Consider the following 17,473-nt stretch of genomic DNA (forward strand, 5'->3'; position numbering starts at 1 on the left):
CGGGAAGTTTGAATTAACTGACCCTCAGCTGATTGGCTGACCACCACAGCTGCAAGGTATATAAAGGGAGCTGGCTCCCCTGGTCAGTTGCTGGAGTCTCACCCTATAATAAAGAGCTGTTGTCACTAACTACTCTGGCTTGCTGCGTCCTCATTCACCCCACATAACATAGGTGACACACAAATTTGAATGAATTAATGAAGACAGAAAGCCCAGATGTTTATTCTTTGGGCCAAGTAAAGGGACAGTCGCAATTCTGAGCAAAAGGGCTCTCAGAAAATAGTGCCTCCAGAACCTGCACACTCACAACAAAGAGCAGGGGTGGGCAATTAATTTTCCCAAGGGACCATGTGAGAAACCGGGACTGTTTTGAAAGGCTGAAGCAACAATGCTGTGAAGGTGCCTAGGCATACATGCACGCACATATGTAAATTAGAATATGTAATTTAGATGTTATTTAGAATAGAATAAACTGGAAGGGACCTTGGAGGTCTTCTAGTCCTGCCCCCTGCTCAAGCAGGAGAACCTGTACCAATTTAGATAAGTGACTGTCTAGAGTCTAGACTCTTCTTAAAAACATCTAGTGATGGAGCGCCCACAATTTCTGTCAGCAAGCTGTTCCACTAGCTAATTGTCCTCCCTGTTAGGAAGTTCCTCCTTAATTCCAGGTTGCTTCTCTCTTTGGTTAGTTTCCAACCAATGTTTCTTGTCCTGCCCTCTGGTGCTTTGGAGAATAATTTGACCCCCTCTTCTTTAAAAAAAAAAAAAAAAAAAGTAATAAAAAGTGTATTAAAAAGTAATAGCAGTCGCCTTCAAAATAAAAGCAATCCACATGGGTTGAACAGAGAGAGCCAAAGGGCCAGATGTGGCCTAGGGATTGTAAAACACCCAGATCTGATAAAGAGCATGCTAGAGATTGATAACTTATGATAACATATTCCCAATTACAATTTCTAGTAAACTTCTAATGAAAATCACTGAGGTAAAGATTCAAGTTATAAGGAGATAAAGAAGCAGACAATGCCAAGGAAGGTAAACCTAGGCTTAAACTTTTCATTTCTGGATGTCATAAAAATGCAGAGGTGTCTCTGTACTCTGTATGCAACAAGACATATGTCTTTTGCAGATCCTTACTATGAATATGGATCAATGTTTTTCCCTAACTGAATGCTGCCAGGTGGAGAAGTGCATTTGGCACTCAGTGTTAGAGTTTAATTTCTCTGGACGAATGTGAAAAATATAAATGTGAGAATTTTTTGGAAGGCATAATGTAAATGTGCCTAATTATACTAAGTGAAATAAAAAAAAGGAACTATTTGCCGTGAAACAAAAAAAATGTCTCTAGCAGGTGCCCTTTTATACTCTGCATTTAAGGCGTTGTTACCTTAAATACAGAGTATTCACTCCCTCCAGATTCTTAGAAAACTGATATATGAGTAACATTCTGTATAAGACATTATGTTTTGATCTGCTGCTACCAACTGTTCTTTAGAGATAAAGAACTGTCAAAACAGAGGCCCTTGAAACTCCCACGGTCTGGATAACAGATGAGAAGATATGCTGGTCTCTTGATCCAACTTGCAGGGCTCCCTGGTTCTAAGGATGGACATACTGACAAGATCCAAAATTTTGGACCATGGGGGTGCTGCAATGGCCAGAATTTTCAGAGGGGGTCATATGTCCCTTTGTTCAGCTCTCTTGTAATTTCAGTCATTGAACAAATGGTCGTAAGTCAAGGACCCCCAGTGATCTCCTGGCTTCAGTTCCTGGAACCTCACAGAAATAAGGGACCACCAGTAAGTTCTTGTAGTACATATGCATCAGACAAGTCAATTCTGGTTGAAGAAGATAATGCTGTAAATATCTCAGCTCCAGGCCATATAGGGCTTTAGAGGTCAAAATCTGGACTTCAGCTGTACCTGGAATGAGCACCTGAGACCTGCTTACGATGCATAATGGCACTTAGCACATGGGCTGCAGCATTTTGACTGAGATGTTTTTAAAGGCAGGAGAATAGTGCCTAATTATGTTCCTAATTATGTAGCAACAACATATGCCCAGAAACAAACAGGCATCTCACAATATCATTGTAACCTTTTTCAGACCTCCCAACATGTTCAGTTGGATCTTGCTGTTTGCATAATATAGCTCCTGCCTATTTTTTTTTTTTTTACGAGAAAAATACAGGCTAATTATCCCAAAGGGATACTGGAAAGGGAATTTTGTAGAACCCACCAAGTCACCATTGCTGAGCAGAGTTGCTGAGATAAACGCCTTTGTAAGCAAAAATCTTATGGGTGATAATATGGTTCTATACACGCTTCTTTCAAGAGCAATTGCAAGAAGGTATGTTGATTTGCTTCCTGTGGTTGTTCTTTTCCATCTGAGCAAGCTGCCTTTTAAAGGAAGGTCTAATGGCTTCTTTTTTTCTGGGCTTAAATACCAAGCTATGTGGTGCAGCTATGTGACATTGGGCTGTGTCAATCCTTCCTTCTTCACATATAGTCATGTTCTGGATGATCTGCAGCTATCAGATCACAGGGACGATTAGTGTGACATGAAGGATGTGATGGGTGATGACATCTTTGGATCACTGATATGGCACTTACTTCCGCGTAGTGAGATTTTCTGGAGATGGCATATCCAGGAAATGTACGGTATGTCTTTATTCATTGTTGGAGTGTGAAATTCTATTGCAGTGGATCTGTCCAAGAAGATAGAATAGAATAGAATAGAATAGAATAGAATAGAATAGAATAGAATAGAATAGAATAGAATAGAATAGAATAGAATAGAATAGAATAGAATTTTTATTGGCCAGGTGTGATTGGACACACAAGGAATTTGTCTTGGTGCATATGCTCTCAGTGTACATAAAAGAAAAGATATGTTGTGGACTGAATTCTCATAAAGAAGTATCAGATAATGATGGGACATTTCTGGACCTGACTTCCTTTCTCGGGATCATCACAATCCTGATTTATTTTTAGCTATGATGGCTAATGTCATTCTTTTTTATTTATTTTTATTTTTGCCAACTATACCATGGGATATTAGTAGAAACCTATTAGCGTGTGTTTCTTATCTACCATTGTTGATTATAAGCCCAAACTTTCTGAGATCTAATGTTTTAATGAGTGCTACATGTAATTTCAATTATTTGAATTTTTTTTCCCCCTCCAGTGTGAATTATATTCTTTAATTTATGCAACCAATTTCCTGGGATTAGTTCAGAGATGGAATTCAGGAGAGCAACCTCTCTTCTGAAACTAGTATTTGCTTTAGGGTAAATCCCTGAACTCGGGCAATTTGCATTTCAAAAGCAAAAACAAACAACTCTACATCTTCAATGCAAAGTAGCAGGTAGAGTTGGATTTTGAATTCCTTTCTCCATTCTCTTCAGTTGAAATCCGTTCAACAACAAAATCTCTTAATTAAAAATAAAGCGTTGTCATCATTATTTTTTAACTGAAAGGCTGCCACAATCTGAATCTCAGTACTAAATTCTCTTCCACTGAAGTTGATTCCAAAATTATTCTACACCAACTTTCCCATTCAAGTAGTCTTTCGGATAAAGTGTTTTTTCCAGTGAGACCGGTCTATCAGGGCAACTGTGGGACAAAGCATACGGCTTCCGCTTTTGCCTTCAGACCCAATCCAGGAGCCTTTTCAGGCAGTTGCTTTCACAGCAAACTATGCTTGTGTTGACAAAGAACACAAAGAAATAAAGGGAGAAATAAAGGGAGACTAGTATAGCTCTATTTCAAGTTATTTAGCTCCCATCAGCTAGCCCTACCCTTATGGGATTCAAACCCAGGCTACTTGCATATTGGGTAGATGTATTAACCAGGAGTGGGCTCTACTTACCTTTACTACCGGTTCACAATGGGATTGCACGTGCGTGCCTTGCTTCTGTGCATGTGCAGAAGCTTCTGCGCATTCGCAGATTGCCAAAGATGACATCCGGGGCAGTGGGCAGGGTCTTCTGCCAGTTTTACTATCAATTCCTGCGAACCGGTCCGAACCGGGGGCAACCTACCACTGATATTAACCTCTAAGCCACGGGCTCTCCTCACTTTGTCAGCTATACCAGGGGAGAAATTAAGTGTTTTTTTCGGTGAGACCAGTCTATCAGGGCAACATATGGGATGATCTTTCAGATGTGTGGGGACCACAACATCCCAAGGGCAATTTGATTTGAAATTCAGAACTGGAGACCCACCACAGCTGAAAGGTGCCAGTCTGAAGAAGGGAGAGGGCTATTCAAGATGGAACAAATTATTAAATTAGTATCACACCAACACAACACTAATTGAACCCCTTTTGTATATTTGTAAATCATGCACATCTAGAGATGGAGCTTAAGGTGCAACCCAGTTTTGACCAATAAGGCTGGATCTTGCAGATGCCTCTTGAGTTTTTCATTCCTTGAAAATTAAGTTTAAGAATCTGAAAGAATACAGTGAATTTCATTAATATAAATGGTGATCTTTGGTAAAGATTATGAAGTGCAAACAGAAATAAGTATTATTTCCACAGCAAGAGCCTTGGTGGTGCAGCAGACTAAAGTGTTGTTAAGTAGCACTTAGCTGTCAGCTGCCTGCAATTACTGCAAGTTCAAATCTCACCAGGCTCAAGGTTGACTCAGCCTTCCATCCTTCCGAGGTAGGTAAAATGAGGACCCAGATTGTGGGGGCAATAAACTGACTTTGTATAAAAAAGAACATCGCTTAGGGGGGGCCAAAAGCCCTACTAAGCAGGTATATACAAAAGTATGAAGGCTATTGCTTAACGCATTGTAAGCCGCCCTGAGTCTCCGGAGAAGGGCGGCATATAAATCGAACCAATCAATCAATCAATCAATCAATCAATCAATCAGGAAGATAAATCAGTAATGGTTAAATTGATTGTTCTATTCAAAGAGGAGAATATATTTATGTTTTTTATTTGGATATCATTTCTGGCTTTGTGCTTGTGACGAAAAAAGATGAAACATTGATTTTGGTTTTGCCGATTAGATAGATTTGTTGTTATAGAAATGGCTAGTTATATACTAATGCATAAAAATGAAAAGTTGAGGTTGTAATGTTGTTATCTTGCACTGTGCTAAAAAGAAACACCTTTTTCTTTCTTCCCTTGTACCTCATATTTTCTTTCCCCAGTTCTTTTTCCTTCCCTTAATTTCCTATTTTTATTTTTCTTTATATTTTATACATTGATAAAAAAATAAAAGTTAAAAAATGAAATTATTACTTCATCATTATTAATAACTATTTGAAATTAAAAATATTTAATAATTATTATTAAAAACCATTCATTTCATTCATTTATTCAAGACTGGTTCACACGTTATGGTAAGCCATAAAATGATTTCCTTGATTTAGCTTTTGAAGCCAGCCATTACAATGTTATAAAATATATGTAAAAGAATGTTGTTGGTGTGTGATTCCATCTGCTTATTAAGGTCATTCAAACAAGGGTCCAAAAGTTGTTGGGGTATGGTGATATATTGGATGGATGGATGGATAGATAGATAGATAGATAGATGATAGTTAAAGAAAGAAAGAAAGAAAGGTGGAGAGAGAGAGAAAGAAAGAGAATGAGAATAAAATTAATTGTGATTTATTTAAGCTGTTATTTAGTCCAACCCTGTTCCTCTGAATTAACTATTACTGACAGGGGTAAATAAATTATGCTTATTTTCATTCACTTGAAATATTTATTTACAGCGATTTTCCAGCCAAAAACTAGCCAAAATTAAAATCTCAATAATATGTAAAATGTATGATACATGGTGCAAATTGACAGCCAATAATTTAGAATTCACCAACCGGAACATAATAACTAAACTCCTGTCGCTTTTGAAAGTCACTTGAAAATAAAGGTGGTCATTTGGAAGAACTTTAAAGGGAGGTATTCAGGGTGGGCTCTGAAGTGTCCTCAGTGAAATGGGCTGATTTCCATGACGGTGGTCCTCTGGTGTTCACTTGCAATGAATGCTGCTCTAGGCATTATGGAAACCTTATAAATGTCACCCTTTCATAGTTGAGATGCAATTGACCAAACATATAGCACTGTCAGATTCACTCTCTGAAATAAACTATGGCTCTACCGTAATTGGCACTTACTGTGGCTTTAGAAACATGGTGGGAAGGGGAGAGAAAGTGAGTGAGTGAGAGAGAGAGAGAGTAGCAGATATTAATTTCAATCAATGTCAAGTTTCAGAACAGAATTGTGAACAAGGCCTGAGACAACAATTGTCTCAATATTGCCCATGGATAAAGCTGGATTTACTCTTACATCCTCCATCCCTCAACATCCATCAGAAAAAGAGCTTCAGCATCTTGTTTTGACACATTTCGAGATCAACCCTACACAAAATATCTAGTTGTCTACTGTGGGAAGAAATATCCACTTGGTTCAGTTCCAAGCCGGGAAGAAGGCACTAGAAATAAAATGGAGGCTGGAAGCTGATTGGAAAGAGAGTCCATTTATTGATGAAGCAGAACCACATGGGTTCTGGGCAGCTGACCACATGGAGTTGAGAGGGGGGGGGTTATACCTTTTCTTGGGCTTTGCACTTGAGCTTCCTGTTCCTGTGCAATAACATGTATTCTATTGGCTGATGTCAGACTCCCATGGGGCCGTTAGGGGGTTATGTAGGGGTCATAGCTGGCTCTATAGGCAAAGTACAAATCCTAGGTCTTTCTCTGAGCTACATTTGGTTGAAGTTTGGACTGCTGTGAGGGTGATGCAATAATTCCTATTGTGGCTTAATAGCTTTTTCCTGTGTCGGATCTTGGGTGATGGCTGCTTCTAATCCTACCATTCTGCCTTTGTTTCAAAATATCCTGTCTTGAATGGATTACCAAATCTGCATTTCTAAAAGCTGGCCTCAGCATCTGCTGGGGCTATTAAGAAAGTCTTGGAGGCTGCTTTCTTTCTCCAAGAGCATGTTTCTCCATTTCTCCTTTAGGGAAATATACTGTATTATTCTGCCTTTTTAATATTTCCCAAAATATTTCATTCTTCTAGGAGGGGGGGGTGAGCGCTAACTTTCTACAATAGTTACTGAAATGTGCATAATCAAATTTTGCACAATGTTTTTAGTGTAACGTTTTTTACAAAATTGATGTCAAAACCCATAAGGCACATCCAGTTATTTCGCCAACAGAATTTCCAGTGCTGCGAAGCCATGTTCGAGGCTGTGGAGCAACAGGATCTAGATGCTGTCCAGGTTCTTCTCTACCAATACACACCAGAGGAGCTGGATCTCAACACACCTAATAGTGAGGGGTTGACAGCTCTGGACATCGCCATCCTGACAAATAATGTGCCCATTGCCAAGATCCTCATGAAAGTTGGTGCAAAGGAGAGTCCACACTGTAAGTATTGCAGAATACTGTACAAACAAAGCTGTACCATACTAAAAAAGGTCAAATAAATCAAAGGAGAACTGGCACACAGTTCTTTAAAGCCACTTGTATTTTTGCCTGTATGCGATCAATCAGCAAAAAGAAGAATCATATTCCTATCTGGATCACGGAGAACTGCTAGATATTCCACTGTGGCCTACTCAAAGGCTAAAGTGTTCAACCCAAATGATTATTATTAAATGTACTTCCCCAGGATTTCTATATGCCCATCCCATTCATTCTATTTTGAAGGGGTCAAGATTCTCCTCTTTAATTCTGTCATTTTGGAACCATTTTCAATCATGATTTCTATTATTGACTTTTTTTTTTAATTGAACTGTGTTTACAGCTATTGTCACATTAAATAGTTGCTAAATGAATGGCTATAAGTCAAGGACTACTTGTATGCCCCATCACTGTATTCTAACATGCTTTTTGCTTTCAAATCCAAAAGCCTTGTATAACTTCACAAGCTGTATAATAATTGAGCATAATGCATACATGTCGTAGTGGTGTGTAAATCACGGCAAACCAGAGTTAAAAGCAACCGTAGCCTAATACAATTTATAGAGCTGGCGAGTGGAATTTCATTTTGAGCAGATATGAATGGAATACAGTGCTAGTCATAAAATATCTTTTCCCCAATTCTGTAAGAAGCAAGAATACAGACCTGCTGTTGTGGTTGCAGCCAGCTGTTGGGCTGAGAGGAGGCCAGAATGGAACAAGGCAATAACAAACATTGAAATCATTTATTCATTCCAATGTGACTAATAAACAAAGACCCCTGTGAATATGCCTGGAAAGTTTTGATTTCATTTGGCTATCAAGCTTAATACTCTGTGTGTGTGTGTGTGTGTGTGTGTGTGTGTGTGTGTGTGTGTGTCCCTGGACATCTTAAGGACATTTATTCAAATCAAAATTTGAATCTGGGATTAATGATTTGAAGGAAGTGGTGCTGTGAGATGCTGTAAAACAGCATTTCCCTACATATTTCAGCTATTTAAAATGCTTAACCTGTAAAAATTTTAATTCCCACTGCTCTTTTTTTGTCACACCTCTTCAGACAAAGTATCTTCATGTACGTACCTGATTGGAGAAAGGATTTAATGAACTAAGTTATTTTAACCCATAACTGCAGTTAAAAAAAAAAAAGTTGCAAATTGGCATTGTTGAATAGTAGTTTGTATCACAGGCCAGACCTCCATGTCGCATGTGGTTGTACCAAAATGTGTTGCCGGCAAAATGTTGATGGATACACAAGCTCTTATATTAATGTGTAAGTTTCACTATCCTACTAATGATGAATAAATCATAGAGATATAGAAATATTGCAAAGATGAGTTTTGAAATACTGCATTGAAAAAAAAAGGGTAATGCATAAGAATTCAGAGATTAGGCAAAAATCCTTTCCTGCAGAATTTTGCTTGGGTGAGATACACTAACTAAGCGAGGCGTCTCAGTTTAATCATGCGGTTGTTAAGCAAATCTGGCTTCCCCTATTGGCTTTGCTTGTCGGAAGGCAGCTGGGAAGGTCACAAATAGTGATCACATGAGCTTGAGACAGTGCAGCTATCATAAATACAAACCAGTTGCCAAGCATCCAAATTCTGATCACATGACCATGGAGATGCTGCAACAGTTATAAGTGTCATTTTTTAGTCACTTTTTTTCAGTGTTGTTGTAACTTGGAATAGTCCCTAAACAAATGGTGGTAAATTGAGGGATATCTGTATGTGAATCTCTACCTACCTACCAGTGGTGGGTTTCAAATTTTTTTACTACCGGTTCTGTGGGCATGGCTTGGTGGGCGGGGCATGGCTTGGTGGGCGTGGCAGGGGAAGGATACTGTAAAATCTCCATTCCCACCCCACTCCAAGGGAAGGTTACTGCAAAATCCTCATTTCTTCCCGATCAGCTGGGACTTGGGAGGCAGAGAATAGATGGGGGTGGGGCCAGTCAGAATTCTTACTACCCGTTCTCCGAACTACTCAAAATTTCCACTACTGGTTCTCCAGAACTGGACAGAACCTGCTGAAACCCACCTCTGCTACCTACCTATTGTATCTGTCTGTGTGTATGGGTACGTGTTTATATGGGTGCATGTGTATATGTGTATATACCAGGGGTGGGTTCTATTTTTTTTTACTACCGGTTCTGTGGGCGTGGCTTATTTTGTGGGTGTGGCTTGGAGGTCATGTGACTAGGTGGGTGTGGCTAGCTGGTCAGAGTCATTTCTGGAAGGTCCTTGCACTTACGACCAGTCCTCGCACTTAAGACCTGACTCATTTGTTTGCTTTTAACACTGATCAGCTGTAGGACGGCCCTTTGAAGCCCCGCGGCAAGAGTTTAAACAGTTTTTTTCCCTCTAGTCATCAGCTGGGACTCAGGAGGCAGCAATAGATTGGGGGTGGGACCAAATAAAAGGTAAGAATAACGTGAGGGGGTGCGGGGGTGGGAGGGCGGGGGGGAGAACCGGTTCGGTGACGTCATATCGTCACCACTACCGGCTCGGCCGAACCGGACCGAACCGGGAGGAACCCACCACTGGTATATACATATACGGTAGATGTAGGTGTGGGTGTATATTTGTGTGTGTTTGTATATCTCAGAATATACACTTTTATACAAATAAAAGTGTTGTTTTATTTTATTTATTTTATTTATCAATTTTTTACAACAGCCCATCTCCTATCAATTCAGAGACAGGGAATCTAGGCCGCTCTAAATGTGACCAAACTAGAACTCCCTCACCTTGCTTCCAATTGGTCCTTCTGGCTCAGAGCTGTCTGGGGTTCAGTCATATCAGAAGGAGCGCTCCATTGATTCCCCACCACCAGATTCTGAGATGAGAATTCATTGCTCTCTAGCACAGAAAACAGTCCCCAGTCAGTTCAACTGTCCCTGTGGGATGCATTTATTTTCAATAGCAACAAGCCCCCCCCCCAAAAAAAACCAAGCAATGACAATTGTAAATAAGCAGATAACCTAGAGCCAAGAGAAGGTTTGAGGCTCATGGGACCCTAGAGAAGATATTTGAGCTCTGGCTGGAAGATGCTCTTGGTTGACCCTTGTCCAAAAAATACCTGAGGAACACCTCACCTACTTGATGACATTGTCCACTGTCTCCATTCAGGGAACTGTTCCATTCAATTTTTTACCCCTTGTCTGTGTGCTTGCAAGGGGAGAGCAAATGAGTCAGTCAACCGTCATTTAAACCGTGACTCAAATTCTGACATCATATGTAGGACATAGAATAATAGAGTTGGAAGGGACCTTGGAGGTCTTCTAGTCCAGCCCCCTGCTCAAGCAGGAGACCCTATACGATTTCAGATAAATGGTGGCCCAGCCTCTTTTTTGATGCTTCATCCAGTGATGAAGCATCCACAGCTTCTGAAGGCAAGCTCTTCTGTTGGTTGATTGCGCTCACCGTTAGGAAACTTGTGGCTAAGAATACTATTTTGCTTGCATCTCGGCAAGTCACATAATGAAACTGTGTCCCCAGGAGCTCAAATTTAGCAAACTCTGCTGTTAATTTAAAGTTAGTAAAATTAATAACATTTCGTATGGATCTGCCAGTCTCCATGCTCCAGGAAATCATATCTTGAGGCTCCAATTTCCTGGCATTTTTTTCCCCTACTGAGCTATGCCTGTATATTCTAGCCCCCTCTCTGTTTTCACCAAGTCTGTAGAATTGGTGCACTTTTATAGCTGTGTCGTGTCCACAACACTTATATTATCATTTAAACTGGCCTCCCTTAACTTTCCAGGGTGATTTTTTTTCTCCCTCTCCCTCTCCTTGGTTACTGTAGCTGTTCAGTGAAAAGAGTTGTGTCATTTAATATTTATTTGTTTATTTTTCTGTCATGGTTCGTGACTGGAGGAGAAAAAAAAGAATCAGGGGTGACAGGAATTAAAGCACGTGATTGACGGCTAAAGTAACATTCATTAGGCATGACAAATCTGCAGGAAAACACAGCCTTGAGTGTTCTAAGCAGCAGTTAAAAAAAAAAAAGACTGAGCTGATTTTTCATTGACCATCTGTAAATAAATGCAGACTGATGGCACGGAGGGGCAATCGTAAATGAGTATTCATTTCCTGCCTTTAATGCAAACATGCCTGGGAATGCAGGCTAGGCACCTATAGCCACTTCATTTCCATGGCTAAATAATGCACTGTGCTGAACACCATTTGCATTTGCTATCTCCATCCATTGGAAGTCTGAAGAGGAGAATTTTATGAATGGATCACTGCTGCAAGCAGAGTCCTTCTTCCAAAGCTGATAGCTAAGATGGGATGCAAATAGCCCCACATAAGCTCTTCAAATTAGCATCAACTAAATCAAGGGTCCCCAACCTGTGAGCCATGAGGGGATTGCAACCAAGCTGCAGAAACAGCCAGCACGCATGCGTGCACATGCATCCTCACTTGTGTGAGCAACATGTAAGTGCATGCACGCGTGCTCCATTTGCATGAGAGGCAGGTGCACTCATGCAAATGGAGCTGCATGCACATGCACATGCTTGTCAGCCACTCGCCAAAACCATCCCCTCTCCCACACATACACACTGGTTCACAAAGTCGGAAAAATTGGGGAACTCTGAACTAGATGCTGTGAGCTAATCCATTATGTGACGACTTGACTTGACTTGACTTGACTTGACTTGACTTGACTTGACTTGACTTGACTTGACTTGACTTGACTTGATTTGATTTTCAGCCAGTGCAGGCAGTGCTCGACATTCAATCACAATTGAACCCAACATTTCTGTTGCTAAGCATGGCAGTTGCAAAGTGAGTTGTGCCTCACTTTACATCTTTTTGCCACAGTTGGTAATTGAATCACTGCAGTTCTTAAGTGACTCATGGAGTCCTTAAGTGACTCTGGCTTCTCCCATTGACTTTGCTTGTCTGAACCTGGCTAGGAAAGCTACAAACAGTGAGCACATGATCCCAAGACACTGCAACTGTCATAAGTACATGCCAGTTGCCAAGCCACCCGAATTTTGATCACATGACCATGGGGATGCTGCCACAGATGTAAGTATGAAAATCGCTCAGAAGTCACTTTTTTTGGTACTGTTGTAACTTCAAACAGTCACTAAATGAATGATTGTACCTGTATGGTTAATTTACTATGTTTTGTGAGTTCACATGTAATGTGAGCCCATTCATTGGCTTATTCAACGAACTACAGTTAAAATGGACCATGGTTTAACATGCTCTGTAAACTCTATCGTTATACAATTAAATGCTTAAGTATTTAAAGATACATTTCTATAATAAATGAAAGGGTATTTGCAGTTACCATGAATTGTTGGGGACAGCACATGAACTCACCTATATTTTAATATCTTCCTTAAAACAATATGGGTTTGTTTTTTTTTAAAATCATTCTTTCCAGAAAGCTAAAATGTAGGCGAAATAGATATGGCTTGTGCTAAAATGATCACATGGTTGCTTTTTTTTCACATGGTGCAATATTAAAAGCAGCCAAGTCTATGGAGTGGCAAGTACCGTAAGCTGTTTAGGGGTGCAGCAACAACGTTGCAGTTTCCTATAGGTCACAACTGCTCAACATAACAAATGATCAGCCCTTCAAAGGAGGCCAAATCAAGAAATAAACACCACAGGGATTCCAGGGACATTACTGATATAAGTATAATAACAGAATTTTGAATTTCTCTCTGTCCCATCTAGGCTTTAAAAAAAACAAATCATGCATAGTTATTTTGAGTTTCCTTCTCACACTTGCTCCTGAACTGTACAATCGTTACTTCAAGTCCCTTCTTAATGGTTCTTTCATACTTTTCCCAACATCATCTCAAAATTCCTCTACTCAAATTTACTATAGAACTATATCTTTGAACATTACTGACAGATACCAGAACCGAAGAAAGACTGCAGCTGAAGATTCAGGGACACATCTCTAAGAAGATGCTCTTTTTTGTAGATGCTAAAGGAACCCTTAATGACAGAGAAAACCAGCTATTAGTAGCTGCAAAGTGTTAAGGGTCAACCATATATCTAGAAGACACAAATCCCAATCTTATGTGTCCTATTTTCATCCATATGCAGCTGGTCCTTGCTTCACAACTGCCCTATTTAATGACCGTTTGAAGTTACAACAGTCTTGAAAAAGTAACTTCACAGCTTGTTCTTGCAATGATGACCATTACAGCGTCCCCGTAGTCACATGAGTGAGATTCAAATATGATACAACTGGCAGGTGTTTACCACTGTTACAGCATCCTATGGTCTCAGGATTGTCATTTGTGTGCTTTTACCATCAGCTTCCAACAAGCAGAATCAATGGAGAAGCTGGCACTTAAAATCGCAAGTTGTGGTCCCATGATATTTCACTTAACAACTGCATTGCATGTAATCATGAAACGAGAACTACCCATATTTTAATTGACTGAGAGCCACTTGGTTCTCTCTGGAACAGTAGAGGGTATCTTTATAGGTTAATGTAAACAGACTGGTTTCCATCCCTGGGCTTATCCACAAGTATACAGGCTAATACTCTTTAAAGTATCCATATCTCTCATACCCTATATCAGGGGTGTCAAACTCAATTTCATTGAGGGCCGTATCAAAGTTGTGTTGGACCTTGGGAGACTGGAGTGGGCATGGCCAGGGTGGACATGGCCAGCTTGATGACACTCGTGTTGGGGGTGCCTGTGATGGTTCAAGCATTCTGCCAGTGAAAACGGGCTCCTGAGCCCTATTTTCGGCCACAACAGCCTCCTGCAACCCTCTGCCAGTGAAAATGACAGAAAACGGAGCCTGGGAGGGCTGCATACGGTCCTCCCGAGCTGCGTTTTCGCTGGCAGAGGCAATGTGGGCCAGTCCTTCACTGTTTTCAGGGTGGCCCCATGGGCCAAATCTAAGCACCCCGCTGGCCGGATTCAGCCCCCAGGCCTTGAGTTTGACACCCCTGGTCTATGTACTCTGATATATGATTTCATATACATACTTCTCTCTCCTGATTAACTTCTACATTTCCCTTTGAAAAGTCCCAGAACTTAACCCAGTTCCTCTTCCTCGCAGTTGTCAGCGTGGAAGGCAGATCCGTCCATCTGAGCAACTTGGTCCAAGAAGCTCAACAACGGGTGAATGACCTCTCTGCACAAGTCATGAGTGAAAGTCTCGGCACAGACAGCTCTGAGAAGGAGAAGCAGCTGAAAGCCTGGGAGTGGAGATACCGGCTTTACAAACGCATGAAGTCCAGCTTTGAACACTCCAGTAAGAGCCAAGGGAGAAATGCCTGGATGAGTGAAATGGGTGGAACAGAAATAATTCATAAAACACATTGTGTCTCCAGGGATTGTGTCTCCCTCAGCGTTTCAGTGAGCAGCTAACCTGCTTGACAAATGGGTTACAGGTAGAACAGCAACCTGCCTGTTCCTAAAATAAGACAAGTGCAGGACTAGAAAAGAATTATTTAGTTGTCTATTCATGGAGATGGACATTTATCATAAAGAAGGTTGGCAACTATTAGACCTTCTTAAGAAAGCTGCTTGAAACAGTGGAAAGGCATCTTGCATTGCAATATAATAAAATATATTTCATACCCAGTGCAGTCAGGTTCATCACTTGCAATGCTGATGTCTGAAAATATGAAAACTTTTAAACAATAATCTGTGTTTTACATGCAGGAAAGTTTTAACTGCTAAGCCAGGCTGACACATCCTTAAACCTGCATTAAAAGCAGCTTCTTACATTTGTTTTTAAAAGTTATAAAATAAATGATATCTAAACATACAGTACAATCGGTGTCTAAATAAATTCTAAATACGAATAAAAATTCATCAGTGCTTCCGTTATTCCGTCCCCTTGGCAAAGCCCGTGTGACTGAGGAAATGTGATATTATAAATGATGATATTCTAAATCTTGTACTATGCTTACATATAATTACTTGCCATTAGAAATACTTACATTCTATTCTCCCAAATAGACGAAGAGAACAAGAGAAACCAATGGTGTCAAAGAGTCTCATTAGCATACCGTAGATGCCTTGTTTTCATTACAAACACAAGCGACTTCAGTAGAAAGCTCACCCTCGTTGCATGGCTTCGACTCATTTCTTCAATGACCCAGGGCAGTGTTTGAAAAGTATTTGTTCCGCATGAAGTACAGTGTTTTTCCTCTGTTCGCAGGAGCCCCTGAGGCACCAACCAACATCTGCCTTATGGTAACAAGCAGCACATCACTCACTGTCACTTTCCAAGAGCCTCATAGCATCAATTCAGCAGTGGTGACAAAATACAAAGGTAATAGATTTGTATCAATTTCATGAGCTTTCATGAATGTGTGTTCAGCGAAATAGGGGTTTTATATCTTTGTTGGAGTTGAAAGTAGTTCCCCAACATGACTTGGATTAGATATGAACTATGTTTGATTTATTTTAGTAATGGGAGGACAATCTCAAAACTTCCTTCCTTCCTTCCTTCCTTCCTTCCTTCCTTCCTTCCTTCCTTCCTTCCTTCCTTCTTTCCTTCTTTCCTCCCTCCCTCCCTCCCCTCCCTCCCTCCCCTCCCCCTTCCCTTCCCTTCCCTTCCCTTCCCTTCCCTCCCCTCCCTCTTCTGTATCTCTCTTCAGTAACAGCATGTTTAAGCCCTAACATGGTCTTGATAGTAATTAAGAAAAACTAGAAAAGACACAGATCCTTCCCTGCCCAAACCTAGGAAAGGAAAGAGGGGAGCGGAGCGGAGCGGAGGGGAGGGGAGGGGAGGAGAGGAGAGGAGAGGAGAGGGAGGTGAGGAGAGGAGAGGTCATAGCTCTCAGTTTCTCAACAAAACTTAAATGTATGATCAGTCACATATACCCCAGGTAGTACATCTCAATATGATATTGAAATGCAGAACTGAGACACTCACTCCTCGTTTGTTTTTTTCGGGATTCACCACTGAACATTTGTAACACTGAATGCTAGTCTTCCTTTCTATCAGCACATACAGCTCACAATGTTTTACTTCCCATCATCATTTGGGGGAAATAGTGTTTGACTAAGTATAGTTTGTCTTCATTTTACTCCTGCCATAATTCCCGTTATTCTTCACAAGTCCTTTAAGATTGGCTTCCATTAATTCACCTATCGATTGATACTATCCCAGATGAGAAAACATGAAAGAAAGCTGAAAGTGGGGCCCATTCCTTAATGAAAGGTACAAGGTGTTATTATGTGGAAAAGCAGGAGGAGGGATTGCTGTCTATACATTGCTCTGAATTCCTGTATGAAAGGCAGGAGATAAATTAATAAAGAGCAGAAATATTTGTTTCAGTAGTAACTAAAGATTATCACAAAAGCCCCATAGTTACTTATCTGTTACTTCCTGGTGGTGTTTGATGTTACCAGCCCATTTTACTAAAATCTAGATTTTTCAGTTTCTAGAGCCATATACCAGTGGTGGAATTCAATTTTTTTTACTACTGGTTCTGTGGGCATGGCTTGGTGGGAGTGGCTTGGTGGGAGTGGCAGGGGAAGGATATTGCAAAATCTCCATTCCCACCCCACTCTGGGGCCAGCCAGAGGTGGTATTTGCCGATTCTCCAAACTACTCAAAATTTCTGCTACCGGTTCTCCAGAACCTGTCAGAACCTGCTGAATTTCACCCCTGCCATATACAATTGTAACCACAAGAGAGCCCTGGCCTAAAGCTGGAATTTGTTACATTGTGTGATTGCCTATACAAATTAACTTCCCCCAATCTAGTACCTTTTAAATGTGTTGGATGGCTCCCCCACCATTATCTCTCAGTTTCTATTGGCCATAGTGATTGAGAATGGTGGAATCCGGTATCTCTCTATGCAATATTTGAGACACTAGCTTGGATGTAGCTGTCACAAATCTTTCTCAAGTGGTTATTTTATTTTATGCTTTCTTGTTCAAATTTAGGAATAAACTATACCTGTATTTACAGCAAGTGTACAGATTGAAAACCTTTCCTTTCTTGGGAAGATGCACTCAGGAAATAGTCCGACAGAGAAGGAACCCATCTCTCAACTGTTGCTTTCCATAGGAATTTTTCTTACAGAAAACTAGTAGACCCTGAA

General features: G+C 40.5%; 1 protein-coding gene across 1 annotated transcript in view; it reads left to right on the plus strand.

Moving 5' to 3' along the window:
- The window catches only part of ANKFN1 (ankyrin repeat and fibronectin type III domain containing 1), a 171,293-nt gene that overhangs the window by 60,729 nt on the left and 93,091 nt on the right, over positions 1-17,473 (plus strand). Inside the window, exons 4-6 of the mRNA XM_034412490.3 lie at positions 7,175-7,385; positions 14,467-14,661; positions 15,577-15,690. Of these exons, the coding sequence (XP_034268381.2) occupies positions 7,175-7,385; positions 14,467-14,661; positions 15,577-15,690 (520 nt within the window). The remainder of the gene's footprint in view (positions 1-7,174; positions 7,386-14,466; positions 14,662-15,576; positions 15,691-17,473) is intronic.

The sequence above is a fragment of the Pantherophis guttatus genome, chromosome 2, assembly GCF_059756535.1.
Source record: "Pantherophis guttatus breed Tessera chromosome 2, ASM5975653v1, whole genome shotgun sequence".
Classification (NCBI taxonomy): Eukaryota; Metazoa; Chordata; class Lepidosauria; order Squamata; family Colubridae; genus Pantherophis; species Pantherophis guttatus.